At 36.9% G+C, this 15,735-nt stretch overlaps 1 protein-coding gene across 1 annotated transcript in view; it reads left to right on the forward strand.

The window, feature by feature from the left end:
* Window positions 1-6,514: 6,514 nt before the first annotated feature.
* The window catches only part of LOC149791190 (uncharacterized), a 61,317-nt gene continuing 52,096 nt past the window's right edge, over window positions 6,515-15,735 (forward strand). The window contains exons 1-3 of the mRNA XM_089971316.1: window positions 6,515-6,644; window positions 8,194-8,333; window positions 10,614-10,703. Coding sequence (XP_089827442.1) covers window positions 6,515-6,644; window positions 8,194-8,333; window positions 10,614-10,703 — 360 coding nt within the window. The remainder of the gene's footprint in view (window positions 6,645-8,193; window positions 8,334-10,613; window positions 10,704-15,735) is intronic.

A 15,735-nucleotide genomic window follows, 5' to 3' on the forward strand; every position in this document is an offset into this window, starting at 1 on the left:
TCATTTGTCTAGAATCGAAAGTGCTGGCGTCTGCGTCAATTCTTTGTTTATGATAGAAAGTGGTTCCTTTATGCACTTGAATGCATTATGAAGGTGTGCAATATCGAAAATACTAAACGATTCTGACAATGTAAAGTTAACGGAGACAAAATTGAGCATATAATAATGTTTAATATTAAATTATCAAAATCTTTTATTTCGTATTGATTGTCCTATGGGAATTTGGTATATCAGTGTTTGGTGTGACTAATATAACTCAGTTTTCTTCTTTTATAATATTTACAATTCGGTCCGTACCTAATATAATATAAGTTATCATTTACTTATTTAATAAACTTTTATGTATTTATAAATATTTAAAATTAGTTATCTTTATATCTATATCCAAAGGTTTATCATTAAATGTACAGTAATCAATGTCTAAATTAAAATCATCCAATAACAATGTTTGAGTTATTTATAAATGCATGACCATGCAATATTTTTGTATAAAATGACGTTTTGTATTTGTACAATATGTATGAATTATTCACACATATAAAACCTTACCTATTGTCACATTTCTTTGATAATATTTACAAATCGGTCCGTACCTAATATAACATAAGTTATCATTTACTTATTTAATAAACTTTAACTTCTCTTAAACTATGATTGTAGTAGGTCTTATCTTTTAAAACACATACAGCTATTGATGCTTGTAATATTTGTTACAGAGTTACTTCCCTTTTCTTACAGTTGTAATATACAGAAAGGTATGTTATATTTTCATACATCTGCTGTTATTTCATATTTGCCATATTTCGTTGAGTGTTTCTTCCCTTTGTTAATATGGTGGCAGGATCAGCATCCAGTGTTTTGAATCAAAGTTAGTAAAAAAACAAAAAAGTCAAGATATAAAAAGACAGATTCACACAACATTTAAACTAAAGATAGCATAGAAGCTAAGGTAAATTAAACAAAGCAAACGGAAACTATATTTAGACATTGAGAAACATGCTGACGAAGAAAAACTAGGATATGAATTATATAAGGACAAAATGGGATCCAATTAGCGCTTTATTCGCCTCTTACACCGCATCTGCAATATCTAAGTACAACTTACACTTAATTACAATGCTTTATTTGAGTCTCCATTATAGCTACATAAAAAATTAATTCAGATATACAATGTAAACCATTCATTCATAAATTATGATCATTATACTCTTTAATGTAACCATTTCATTCATTTATGTTCCAGCAAACATAGCATTCCTCATATTGCACTAAATATCTAACAGCTTTACGCCAGTGCATGTATCCACATATCTAAGACATCATTGCTCACCAGCTTAAAGAAATCAATTGCAAGGTTAGTGGTTGCTTTAAGTCATCACATTATAATCAATAGATGTATGGTTTGCCTAAGATTTTTGATGAAACATATTTATATTTTGTTAGATGCCTTGTACAACTATTTGGCACTGATATTTGTTTGCCCTTATCATCTTCTGTCATTTTGTTCCGTAATGGATACAAAAAATTAGACTCTTTAGAAGATGAAAAGGGTGTCTAACAATACTATGCATATATATATTATATATATATATATATATATATATATATATATATATATATATATATATATATATATATATATATATATATATATATATATATATATATATATATATAGTACTTCTAATCTTTTTTAAACTTATATGAAACCTTAAATTACGTTTAAAGACATTAACATTTATTTCATTATATATACCTGCGATTTGGATGCCATCTTCAAATTTTTGACAAGTATTTAATGTATCAAAGCTTTATGCACATAACTAATGTATTCGTATACAGTTAATAACTCTGAAATTCAATTATTGTTTTCTTATCTTCAAACACTCATTGCTTCTTTTACCATATATGTTTGGTAGGATGATAACCTCTTCTCTTGTTCCTAATTAAATCATCAGAAAATAAGATAATACTACTACTACTAATAATAATAATAATGATAAGACGAAGAAGAAGAAGAAGAATAAGACGAAGAAGAAGAAGAAGAAGAAGAAGAAGAAGAAGAAGAAGAAGAAGAAGAAGAAGAAAAAGAATAACAATACTAACAATAATTGCTAATAATGAAAATGAGGACGTTGTAAAGCTCCTCATCTTTAGAAGCTCTAAGCGCTTTGCATAATTAGACAACATCAAAAATTAACATTTATAATAATATGATTTCTAAAAGTAACCCATGAAATTAGAAAACATAAAACATGCCAAAATTATTTAAGGTAGGGAAACATTATTAGGTCTTTAATTCTGTTATTGCAGTCGAAATTGGTGCGTTTTAAGAGCGCTTTGAATGATATCACGGTGTATTTGTGTCTAAGTTCAGTGGATAATTCGTTCCACGTTTCTATTACGAGCGTATACTTATTATCAGCTAGTTGTACTGGCTAATCCAGGTGCATTAACTGAATGTACAGAATATACATGGTATGTATCCATGGATATATCTCCAAATACGTCAAAGGTTTTACCCTTTCTCCTTAAGTTGTCATGTATGTCCCCCTGGAAATTCACTTGGACATCTTTATATGTAAGTGGTAATTTATTTTATCTGAACGTTGAAAAGGCATACTTTTATTCATACGGATAGAATTTTGTTCTCCAGTGGTTTGTTGTCATGGAAAGGAATGTAATAATTGTTTCTGAAAAAGGAATATCATTTAGATTCTTATCATGTTGTTGATACGAGTCGTTCGTACTCATTTTGTGATAATAATATGAATATGTATATAAACGTATGGATGGAAAATTTAACATTGATATGATATTTATGATTTAAATCACGTATATTATCTACTATTTTCAACTTAATTTATCTGGATCTATTGATTCTATCTCTTCAAATTCATATTTGTTGCTGTGTACGAAATTTAGCGGAAAAAACCTATATGCTATTTTCATTAGAGTTTTATTTAATATGCATTCCTTGGCATTATTTCTTCATAAACTCATTCACTAAGCAGTTCCACATATTCTCCGTGTAATCTGTTTCTCTTCAAACTGTAAGCCTCATGATTGAATGTGTTTTGCTCTTTTAATTGCCGCTGATGATTTTGTATACTTTGTTTACAATTTCTTACAGGATAAATAGTAGGGCCCACAAAAGCAAAATGGAAAAGAAGAATTTGTATTACGCTCTAGTTTTGAGACTAAACTTCACAATCGTTAAGCCTGTTTTACATTTGTTTGCTAGATATTTATGTTACCTTTTATTTAGAATACGATTTATTTATAAGATATCTTTTGTACCTTTTGTTGATTTCATGTGACACCAATTTATTCCACTATAATGACCGGCAACAAAATATATATACATATATATATATATATATATATATATATATATATATATATATATATATATATATATATATATATATATATATATATATATATATATATATATATATATATATATATGTATGTATGTATGTATGTATGTATGTATGTATATATATTTATGTATATATTAATGACACATACACACTTTTTGAAAATAAATATCGACCAGTATGCAAATTTTGCCTGGGTCCATTGACATAAAAACATATTTTTGTGTAATGATGACAGTTCTAAAGAACATAAGTTGTTTGATGTGAAATCCATTAAGAAGCATTTAGATAATAAACTCTGACAATATGACCTGGATTATTTTGTAGGAGCTTGTTTATATAGCAAGTTTGGACCAAGTGTTTTAAATACTGACTATGAATGTTATTCATTATAATGTCTTTGTAAGAATTTCACAGCTTTACATTGTAATCCTCATTTTAGGGGATCATTATTTATGTATATCAGGAAGGGTATATCTATAATGCTTTCTTTTACGTTGTATTTTTATTTACCTTTTAATAAATTAATATTTACTTTTCACTATGTAGCCTTGATTATCGTAGCTTGCTGTTAAAACACAATTTTTGTCAGGGTGCTTTTGACCGTTTAGCACTTTATATCAATATATTGTAATAATGGACGACGTATATTTTGGAGTGAATTGGAATAACCAGGAAGTATATACCATTAGAACAAAATTACTGCATGTTTCAGTTCTTTAGGGCTAGTTTGTTTCAGTCTGTCCTTATCACAACAGTCTGGTGTTAATGCAACGGAGCTGCACACGTGACATAAACACAATGCATGGTGTTATAGCTATATAACATGATTTGTAACCATAATCTCGATTGTATTCCAAAGGAAGACAAAGAAGTTAGGAAGAACACATGAAAGCCAGTCATAGGATTTTAAGGTATCATTAAAACAAAAAGAGAAGCACACTATCAGATAAAATGAGCATGTTAATAGTACATGCAGGGTATAAACACTGTTTCATATAGCTGTGTGCTTGAAAAATAGGTAATTTTAAACAAGTTTTGTAACATTTACAACAAATACGAAAACAAGCATTAAAATTATTGAACATTTTTTCAATCAAATTCCTCTTTGCAATTGTAAAGACACCTTATTAAGCAAAGTGTTACCAAAACAGTGTCTAGGGATAATGCATCAAACTTTAAACGTTACACGGTTTCCCATTATAAAAAAAGCTTGTATTCGATGCTGAAATCAACATCACATAATTAACGAACCTTATCATTATATGATTTTATCTTAGACGGTTAATCAAATCTGAGCTGCTAAAAACTCATTTTTCATCACAATTTCACGTTGCCTGAAACCAAGACGCCCATCTAGCGCAGTGGTGTTATGTTTAGTCATGTATCAGTCGTCTATCATTATTTGATATCATTTAAAGCTTAAACTTACAAATCATATTTTCTCTTCGAACTTACATCTGGATTAAATTTCCTTAGAAAAGGACCTTTATTGAAATATTCAGCAGCATTTAAATATTGTGGGTGTCCTCAGTGTAAGATGATCTGTTCAGACAAAACATTGCAGTTGTGATTGAAGTCACTGACCAATCCAAGTACCTTTTATGTGCCGATATTCATCTCTTGTTCGTTCTATCCCTATTGCATATTCTTGCTTGTGTTATCTTTATTGGCATAGTGTATATATATGACAATCACTTCACAAGCTTATTTTTTTATCCCTCGCTGGCGGTTCAGGCTCTGTACCAGAATCAATTGTATTCAGGCTCTGTACCAGAATCAGTTGTATGCAACGCATCATTTACCAAACAACCTACATAAAGAAGTTGTCAAGCAGTATATAGTTTTTATGAGACACTTTTAGAAACGATATGATATGTATATAAGACAAACAACTATATATTCAAATTTAGTTAATTATAAATCTTTGTTAACTCACCTGACCAAGAGCCAAATAAACGTATGGGGTTATTTTGCATGTATGGTCAATAGCCTGTCTGACACACATTCATTATTTACTCCATATAATCCATGTTCCTCATCCGATGTTTAATAAATTTAGAATATAGATGTATATAAAGAGTATATTCTTTCAAAAATGAATGAGATCCATGCATGAAAATGCTTTGATTGATCAGATTTCCTGAGTATGTTACTTCTCTGAAGACCATGGTTGGAAGGAAATTTGTATTAAGTTTGAACTATGGATTTGGATCATACTTAGTAATATTACAAAATGAACAACAATCACGTATTTTAATGAGATATTGTTCCATCTCATTAGCTAAAGGCCACATATCGGATCAGTTGTTCACTAAGTTTGCGATACGAACTCAAATCATCATCATCTTAGATGAGATGAGTTCCATATTGGAGAAAGAAAACATCATTATGTGAATTTTCGTCTGATTGGATCAGCTTCTTTCCACTCTCTAGACGATATTGCTGATAACTTGTAAACAAGCTTAATAGTTCGGCTTATATCAATAATTCCTCGAATAAATAAATTACATGTAGAGATCACTTTGCACAGAATAGGGTGATCCTACTGCGTCTTTTTTGCTCAGCCTGCTTCTTGAGTGTCATTTTTTATTCACATTTGTATTATGTATTAGCGAGATCCCCAATGTGATAAACGAATATAAATTACCCAGACACAGAGAAAATAAATTGAGTATAGTGCCCCAAACCTTCATGAATTACCTGTATAAATTCCGTTTATTCCGATCACACCTTTTTCAACTGCTTTTACAGTAATAATCCTCCGTTTATGCATTTCCGGAGATCCATAGGTGAGTATGTCTAGTTAAAAAAGACTTTTAATAATCTGTTGTTGAAAATAATTTCTGTTTGTAATACTTGTCATCGACTTTTTGCAAATCAACAGCACTGCCATAGTCGGCTATCTTAGCGTTTCCTTGGGAAAGACATTGACCTCCCATATCCTAGGAATAATAGTACCCTTAAAACGTACAAACCAGACAATCTTTAAAGAATAGTTGGAGGAAAAATATTTTGTTTAATAGTTAAGTGAAATTGTGAGGAGGGGCACATGCTAAATATATACACAGTGTAATGAAAATACAAGTTCACTGCAATAACACATTAAATGTACCCTCTGACTTATGCAGATGACGGACAAAAACTTCACAGATGCCATTCCTAAACAGCCTTCAGATGAACTCTCAGTGAAACAACTGACTGATAAATTCAGAGGTTTTGGGAAGGATCGGTCTGGTCAGACAGCTGTATATAAGAAAGGTATCGGGTTATAATACGGTATTTTCTGTTCTAAATGTTGTAATGGCTACCCTGTCATTACGGGTCAACGCCGTATTTATATTTATATGTGAAATAGCAGATATAACCTTATATTAGGGGCGAAATAGGAAGAGATGGGACAATTGGTAGAATTTAATGTGTATACCACATAATTTATGATGTTCGCAACATTCGCATAAAGACCCAACGTATCAGATCAATTAGCCAAATAATACCAAAAGAATGAAAAATACTCATTAATCTCTACTGAATTATGAAATCGCATTCAGCACAATTTTAATATCCTATGATCGTGCTTAGAATAGTAACATCGAATATACAATACTCAAGATAATTGGCAATAACTATAAAGGCATTGTATTTATCTTTGTATTTGAATGTTTTAATTAGTGTACTCAAATCTATCAAAACACGTAAATATATTATATTACAACTGAACTGCATTGCTTGTTGAAATGAAAAACCGACACAAAGGATGATATGGTACTCAGAATGTTAATTTAAAATAGTGTAGGTCACGTTAAAGAAAAGGTGAAGCCAACCACACTTTCTATCACAATTTTTAAGAAGTCACATGCACAGAAATATAAAGCAGCAAATTAAATTAAACTACTAAGCATAAACACATTAATATCCATTTTTCTCAATATTGAGCAAGATACTCTTAGCACTTTGTTAAATGGCTGGAGTCATCACTTTTGTCCTTGAGACCAGCCATCTAGGTACCTATTAAGCTTTAGCAGACATTGGGCAACCAACCTAAAAATTTAAGTATCCATTTATATTTGAAAGATGCTAAATCATAATAGCTTGATAGCAGCTCTGCATCTTTACGCAAAAATGCAACCCACTCGGTAGTAAATTGGAGCGCTGCCACTTGTTTAAAACGATGTATGTTACTGTACGTCTCAAGAAAATATAATATATTATAAATAATCAACATCAATACTGTATATTAAAGTATCGACTACTCGCCTAAATTTCATAACAACATTCCCTATCAATATCGTTGTATCTATAAGCAGCACAGCTGCCATCATTGAAAAAGACTTAGTTTTCTTTGACAACTGAAATATCAGACAAAACCGCCTTTTCCATAAGAACTGTCATAGTAAATATTTGCACGAAACATTTTGAATCATATGGTCATATATTGCCTTCCAGTGTTAGCATTGCTATATACAATGCAATTTAAACATTTTTGCTGGCCAGCAGTCATACCAATATTTGAAATACATGGCAGATCATTATATTGATTTATGTTTCACTTCCTCTGATCTTTTTTATGAATAATTCATTTAGATGTTAAAACATAACATTTGTTTACGTTCTGACTATGTGCCTTATTTTGTACTTGACTATATGACATGATATAATCAAACAATGTGAACAAAGTTTTATTGTGATGGATATTATTTAACAGCATTATCAACACATTCCGTCTAAATCATCTAGCGAACATAACGCAGTATTGCAACAGCTACAATAGCATCATAACTTGGTGTTGCACTTCTTTTCGTACTTCTAGAAGCCAAAGCAACCTTTAAAGAATTGCCACTCACAACAGAAACAAATAATGGGCATGGCGTAGGCAGTGGTTCAAACAAACTTCGCACGACAGAGACTGGTACAAGGCCAATGTCGTATGATACTCCAACAGAAAACAAGGTGTGCTTTAATATACATATTTCTAATGTTTCCACGATATAATTCATGTTTTGCAGTTGCACAGGTTGCATAATTTTGTTGTGTTTTATAGCGCATATATACATAAAGCTTAATAAGCTCTACCGCGGCAACAAATTGTTAAGAGTAAAATCTAGTTATGATAATCAGATGCAATCTCATTTCCAGAAAACAATGTCCGTAAATGGATTAATCTGAACGTTAAGTAAAATTATAAGATGTGTAATTATCTTCTACTGATATATTGTCCTACCTGCATGATATAGACACGAAAGAGTGAAATATAAATTGGCTTGTTCACCTAGTTTTATCTTAATTGCAAATAAAGTCTCTATACTTGCGATCCACATGTCATATGAACTGATCATGCACTTATAGAGTTATTTTGCATGGATATGCTTGAGCGGGAATAGTTTAATACCCACTGTCCATCTGTCTGTCTATCTTTTACCATACCTAGTCCTGAATTGATGAGTGTAACTTAAGCAAACTGAAGTCATATTGGTCATCTGGATGCACGGGTGAATGGTATACTCAGTATTGCTGTAACCACTTTAAACCTCTTAATATAGTTTATGTTCGTCTGGTAGGCGTGCAATTTACCTTGATCACGCAACTGTGCATATATGTTATCTCCACTCTTGAGAGGGGACTAAAGTTATGCTTATATCCACTCTCCATCAGTCTCTATATTCTAGCTTCAAACAGAATGCGGCCAAATAAATATAAATCCATTGAAATCATATTTTAAAATAATCAATACCTGTAGATTTTAAATAGTCCCGCATCAACCGTCAAACATAATGCAACTAAGGTAATAAAGCAGGCTCTTATCAAAAACCTTTTTTTGAAATCAAGCAGAGATTAAGGAGAGTTGGCTAGAACAGTCATAAAACGGTAGCATCCAGTTTCAAATATCATTTAGCCTGTTAAACATATTAAATTCCATGCCCACCAGTTTACAGTGGTAATGATCTGGTGATGAAGACATAACAATGTTCCTCACTACACTTAACTATGCAACTGTTGTCGAATAGAACATTAGGACTAAAAATATACATGAAGTGTAGACTTAACGTATCCTTGGATTAAACGGTTAGAAGACGAGTTTATTACCTATATATGATAGACAAATCAACGTATGCTAAACTGAATCGAGAGTGACTGGTAATATTTGAGCACAATGATTTTAGTTCTTGCCGATATGAATCCAAACGTATGGCGCAAGCTTACGGAAAATAACATGGCGAGATATCGATCAGTGTGGACGAGCGAAAATCGGCAGATATCCTAGAGTGAATTCATTTATCTCATTTATCAGAGGCTAGGTTATGTGCGCAAGCTTTGTTCAAAGCATACATAAAAAGCTGCGGAAGGAAATAGGGTTATTTAACCCTAAGAGAACTACAAAGAGACAGTATACAATAGTTATTCACTGATTGTTTTTCTGAATAACTAATTTTGATTCTAGTCATGTACACCATTGAGGAAATATAACGTATTTAGTGCATAATGGTTATGCATCATATTATTAAATTGTCATAAATGTCAGTTTAATAAACATCCCAGTCATGAGTTTAGTGTGGCAATGTTCTTTCGAACTGATTCATTGGACGCATATTGTCATGATAATCTCGTAGGAATCCTTCAGATCCTGAATCAAAATATTAAAGTGCAGTTATTTTCCATGGAATTATATAAAGGATATTCTCTTAATCATATTTCTTACTAAAATGAAAATAAACGGTTTCATATTTGCGAAACGGTATAATAGCTCTTAGCCAAAACACACTGGAACATTTACCATGAAACTCTCGATTGCCTTACTATCAAATTAAATAATTTGGCATATTCAATTCAAGATCCTTCTAAGATATACTTATTTAATTTGCTCGAAGTTTTGTGTTTGTTATTGGACAGCATTAATATGTGACCTAATTACACCTGAGTAATATAATACACATATGAACGTGCTGTGAACACATATAATTGTGGAGGTCATACAAGTATTGAAAACATACAAATACAGAAGTCATAAATGTAATAGTCTATCGCAACATTTGATTGTAATATTTTAATTTATACATCATTTTGATATCACAGTTATTCATACATTTGTTAAACGCATAATTGTAAGACAATAGTTTACTTTATAAAATATAGGTATGTTCTTCAAGAGGTAGAAAATCAATATTTCAGACCATGAATGCACATATTAACCTGTTCAGCAACTATGTTTTTAATTCTGTCGGGTTTTTGTAGCAGCAACGACGCTTGAGGGATGATACGTGTCTACAGAAGGAGTACGAAGTTGAACACGGGAGTGACATTATAGAGGAATGCTTGGAAAAGGTGATACTTACATAGGTCAAACAATAGCAGTAGTGCATTTTTAAAATATAATTCATGATGTCTTCAGTAGAACTGAAAGACTTTCGACCTAAACAGATACGCTTGTCATTGGGTATTTATGACATTGATAATATGCTATTCTCCTTAATGATTCATCAATAGACATTAAAATGGTAAACTATCTATTACTTCCCAAACGTACTGCTACATCATCTAAAAGTTATCCAAAGCTCTTTTGTTTATTGCTTTGGCTCGTTTGCAAACAGGCAAACGCCTTTTGATGATATGTATGCTAATGCGTCTATGCAGATATATATTTGCTCAGTTTTGTGGAAATAGGTTTAGAGTATATTTACACCAGGGAACTGTTGGAAGAAGCAGTCCAAGTTCATAATGCACCATTAATGTTGAGCCGTACATGTTTATAGTTTAGGTCTATTAGGCATTGAATTTATGGTATTTTTGGTACTTTATTATGGTGACTGCATTACGATATCCGCTACATATATACAACAAAAGAGTATTACATAGTTATCGTATTGTGGTCTAAGGTTGACATTGCCCGGGGTGGGACTGGGAGACAAGCGCCCCAATCCTCCAAAATGCCCCATACGGCCTGCGTCTCCTACTGCCTCTGTCAACTAAAATCCAGCTCCTGGCCTTCGCGAGTGGCTTAGATTTGAAGCCCGGCAGACCATGTTTTCTACTAACAGGAGAAGGGGTGAAGGCGGCCCACTGGCGCCTTAAAACCAGTTGCTTCGGGTAGATGGGACTCGTAAACCTTGGATGGTAGCTCATCTAGGAGAAGGAAAACTCCGATTCCAAACCTCTGCTGCCTTGTGGCTATACCCACTCATGGGAAAGGCTAAGGGAGTAAACCCCGACAGAAAATCCGGAGATGGAGTCCCTAAGGCGGTATGATATTAACTTCAACGTCATTCCGGCAACTCCTGCGACGCCGTTGGTGCCAAGCTGTATCGGCATTCGTCGTTCCCTTGGGCACACCAGCTGCGTGGAGAGGGGGGATCTGCTGCATGGGCAACAGTTGATTCTCCATACCACCCTGCCCAGGCTTCATAGCTCCACTGGAGAGGACACTCCAGCGTCGTCGTACGGCGTCGGCACAACACGAGAAGTAGCAGTTTACCGGTTCTAAGTCAAAGCTCGATTGGCGTAGAGCTTGGCGCCAGGGGTTACTTCTGACGGTGGGAGAGATCATCAGGTCTCACTGGACAGCTACCGTCCGCCTCAAGCTGGGCAGCCCCCAGTCAGTAAGGTGCTGCCCGCCATGGCCTGCCTGCTTCACTGGGTGCGTGGAGCTCAGAGAACCATCTCGATAAGTGGGCCACAAAACTCTGCACCAGGAAAGACTAAAAGAAGAAATAAAAAGACTCCAACTCTTCGTTTTGCAACCTGGAACATCAGGACCATGTGCCCTGGATTGACCACTGACCTACAGCAGATCGACGATGCACGGAAGACTGCCGTCATTGACAGAGAACTCTCCCGACTGAACATCGACATTGCCTGCCTCCAGGAGACCCGACTGGCTGACAGCGGCACCAGCAGGGAAGCCAATTACACATTCTTTTGGCAGGGGAAGCCCTTGGATGAACCTAGGCAGCATGGTGTAGGCTTTGCCGTCAAGAACACGCTAATCGCCTTCATTGAACCTCCATCATCAGGTACTGAGAGAATCCTTGCCCTCCGGCTGTCAACATCCTTAGGCCCGGTCAACATCTTCAGTGTGTACGCCCCAACCCTCTACTCCACCTACGAGGAGAAAGACAAGTTTTATGAGGCTCTGGATCAGGCAATATCCAGTATCCCCAACAATGAAAGCCTTTACTTACTAGGAGACTTCAATGCTAGAGTGGGAGCTGACCATGAGGCCTGGTCCACCTCTCTCGGTTTTTACGGAAGGGGCAAGATCAACGAGAATGGTCAGCGACTGCTGGAGATGTGCTGCTCCCACAGCCTATGTGTGACAAACACTTTCTTCAAATGCAAGGAGATCCACCAGGTGTCGTGGAGACACCCACGTTCACGCCACTGGCACCAGCTAGACCTCGTCATCACCAGGCGTGCAGAACTGGCCAGTGTCCTGCTTACCCGCAGCTACCACAGTGCCGATTGTGACACGGACCATTCCCTCGTGGCCAGCAAGGTGCGAATATTACCCAAGAAGCTGCACCACGCCAAGAAGAAGGGTCACCCACGTATCAACACCTGCTGTGCAAGCAACCCAGAGAAAACACAGCAGTTCATCAGCAAACTGAAGGAAGCCCTCACCAAAGTGACACCTGATGACACCATTGATTCCAAGTGGTCCCATATCCGTGACTCTGTGTACAAATCAGCCATCACAGCTTACGGGAAGAGGGAGCGAAAGAATGTCGACTGGTATGAGGCAAACTGGGAGGAGATGGAGCCCGTGACTGAGGCAAAGAGGAAAGCCGTTCTGGCATACAAGGCTGCACCTAGCCCCAGAACACTACAAGCCCTCAGGATTGCAAGGAATAACGCCCAGAAGACCGCCCGCCGCTGTGCCAACACCTACTGGCTGAACCTTTGCAACAGTATACAGACAGCTGCTGACACCGGGGATACAAGAGGAATGTATGAGGGTATCAAAAAAGCGACAGGCCCCCCCCCCCCAGCTACAAGACCGCCCCCCTCAAGTCCAAGACGGGCGAAGTCATCACAGACCAGGGGAAACAACTGCAGCGATGGGTTGAGCACTATCTTGAGCTATATGCAACCCAAAACAATGTCACTGGAACTGCCCTGGATGCCATTCCAGACCTGCCTGTCATGGAGGAGCTAGACACACAGCCCACCCTGGAAGAGCTCGGAAAAGCCATCGATTGCCTTGCCTGTGGGAAGGCTCCTGGAAGCGACGGCATTCCGCCTGAAGTCCTCAAGAGCGGAAAACCAGCACTGCTCCAGCCCCTACACACACTCCTCTGCCTTTGCTGGGAACAGGGATACATCCCACAGGACATGCGTGATGCCAACATCGTCACTTTGTACAAAAACAAAGGAGACCGTAGCGACTGCAACAACTATCGGGGCATCTCCCTCCTCAGCATCGTCGGAAAGGCCTTCGCCCGTGTTGCCTTGGCACGCTTGCAGATCCTAGCCTCCCGCGTCTACCCAGAATCCCAGTGTGGATTTCGAGCCGGCAGGTCAACTGTAGACATGATCTTCTCACTACGTCAGCTGCAGGAGAAGTGTCGCGAGCAGCGGATGCCCCTCTACATTGCCTTCATAGACCTGACGAAGGCGTTTGACATGGTTAGTCGGATTGGACTCTTCAGACTCCTGCAGAAGATCGGCTGCCCCCCACGTCTGCTTGCTGTCATTATGTCGTTCCACGAGAACATGCACAGCACAGTGTGCTTCAATGGCGCAACATCTGAAGCATTCCCAGTCGTTAGCGGAGTCAAACAAGGCTGTGTCCTTGCACCGACGCTCTTTGCCATCTTCTTCTCCATGCTTCTCCAGTACGCATTCAAGGACTGCATCGAGGGAGTGTACATCCATACCAGGGCTGACGGCAAGCTGTTCAACATCGCCCGTCTCCGTGCTAAGACTAAAGTCACAGAGGTACTCATTCGTGAATTGCTCTTTGCCGACGATGCAGCCTTGACATCACACACGGAAGATGGACTCCAGCAGCTGGTATGCTGCCTCTCCCATGCATGTAAGGAATTTGGACTGACCATCAGTTTGAAGAAAACAAATGTCATGGCACAGGACACAGACTCCCCTCCCTCTGTCTCCATCGATGGGTACAATTTGGAAGTTGTTGAGAACTTCACATACCTCGGGTCTAACATCTCCAGCTCACTCTCCATTGATTCTGAGGTGGGCGGCTGGATTGCCAAGGCAGCAGCAGTGATGGCCAGACTTAACCAGAGGGTCTGGAACAACCCCAACCTCACAGAGAAGACCAAACTGCGTGTCTACCAAGCGTGCGTGCTCAGCTCACTTCTCTACAGCAGCGAAACATGGACCACCTATGCAAGACACGAGAGGAAACTCAACAGCTTCCACCTGAGATGTCTGCGGCGCATTCTGCACATCCAGTGGCAGGACAAAGTACCCAACACAGAGGTTCTAGAACGCGCCAACATGAACAGCATGTTCTCCATACTCAGCGAGAGGCGCCTTCGCTGGCTCGGCCATGTCAAGAGAATGGACCCAGGTCGCATTCCCAAGGACCTGTTATATGGGGAGTTAGCAGAAGGTGCACGACCAACTGGACGACCACACCTGCGCTACAAAGATGTTTGCAAGAAGGATATGAAGACAGCAAACATCAATGTCAACGACTGGGAGAGCTTTGCAAACAACCGTTCCAGCTGGCGTCTAGCTGTCAGGCAGGGAGTTCAAAACGCAGAGGAAAAGAGAAGAATAAAGCAAGCTGAAAAGAGAGCTAAAAAGAAGGATAAGCAAAAGCGTACTTTGGAGCTATGCCATCGTCTCTCGTAGACGGACGGATGCCAAGATACAACTAAAGAGTATTACATAGTTATCGTATACGTACCTACAAGTCATGAATAGTATTCTGACTAAGAACTCGTTACGGTTTTACATTTCGTTCATAATATTCACGTCCGTTTAAAAACATATTTTGAATATTGCACATAACTGTATGATCAGTGCCAGAAAAACAACATCTAGGGTCCTTTGCAATATCCGCACAGACGAGTTTAGATTGTAGTTTGATAGAGATGTAGGACATTATTTATAAAATCTGATATATGTTGTTGATCTCAGAAGACGAATGTTCTCCCATATTATACCCCACATGTTTGAATGTCCACGAAACTCGACTTTTTGCACACCCCAAGAAAGAAATTCTCGGTGATTTTTATGTAGTACATTGACAACCAAAAACCCATAATCTGCATAATATTTCTTTCAAGTGAATTAGTATATACTACTTTGATCTCACAATATCAAAAAGTTTCTCACGTTATCTGAAGACACTTGTATACAGTGCTAAAATATACAATAGTCAATA

This window comes from Sinohyriopsis cumingii, chromosome 9 (genome assembly GCF_028554795.1).
Source record: "Sinohyriopsis cumingii isolate HCF-2022 chromosome 9, ASM2855479v2, whole genome shotgun sequence".
NCBI lineage: Eukaryota > Metazoa > Mollusca > Bivalvia > Unionida > Unionidae > Sinohyriopsis > Sinohyriopsis cumingii.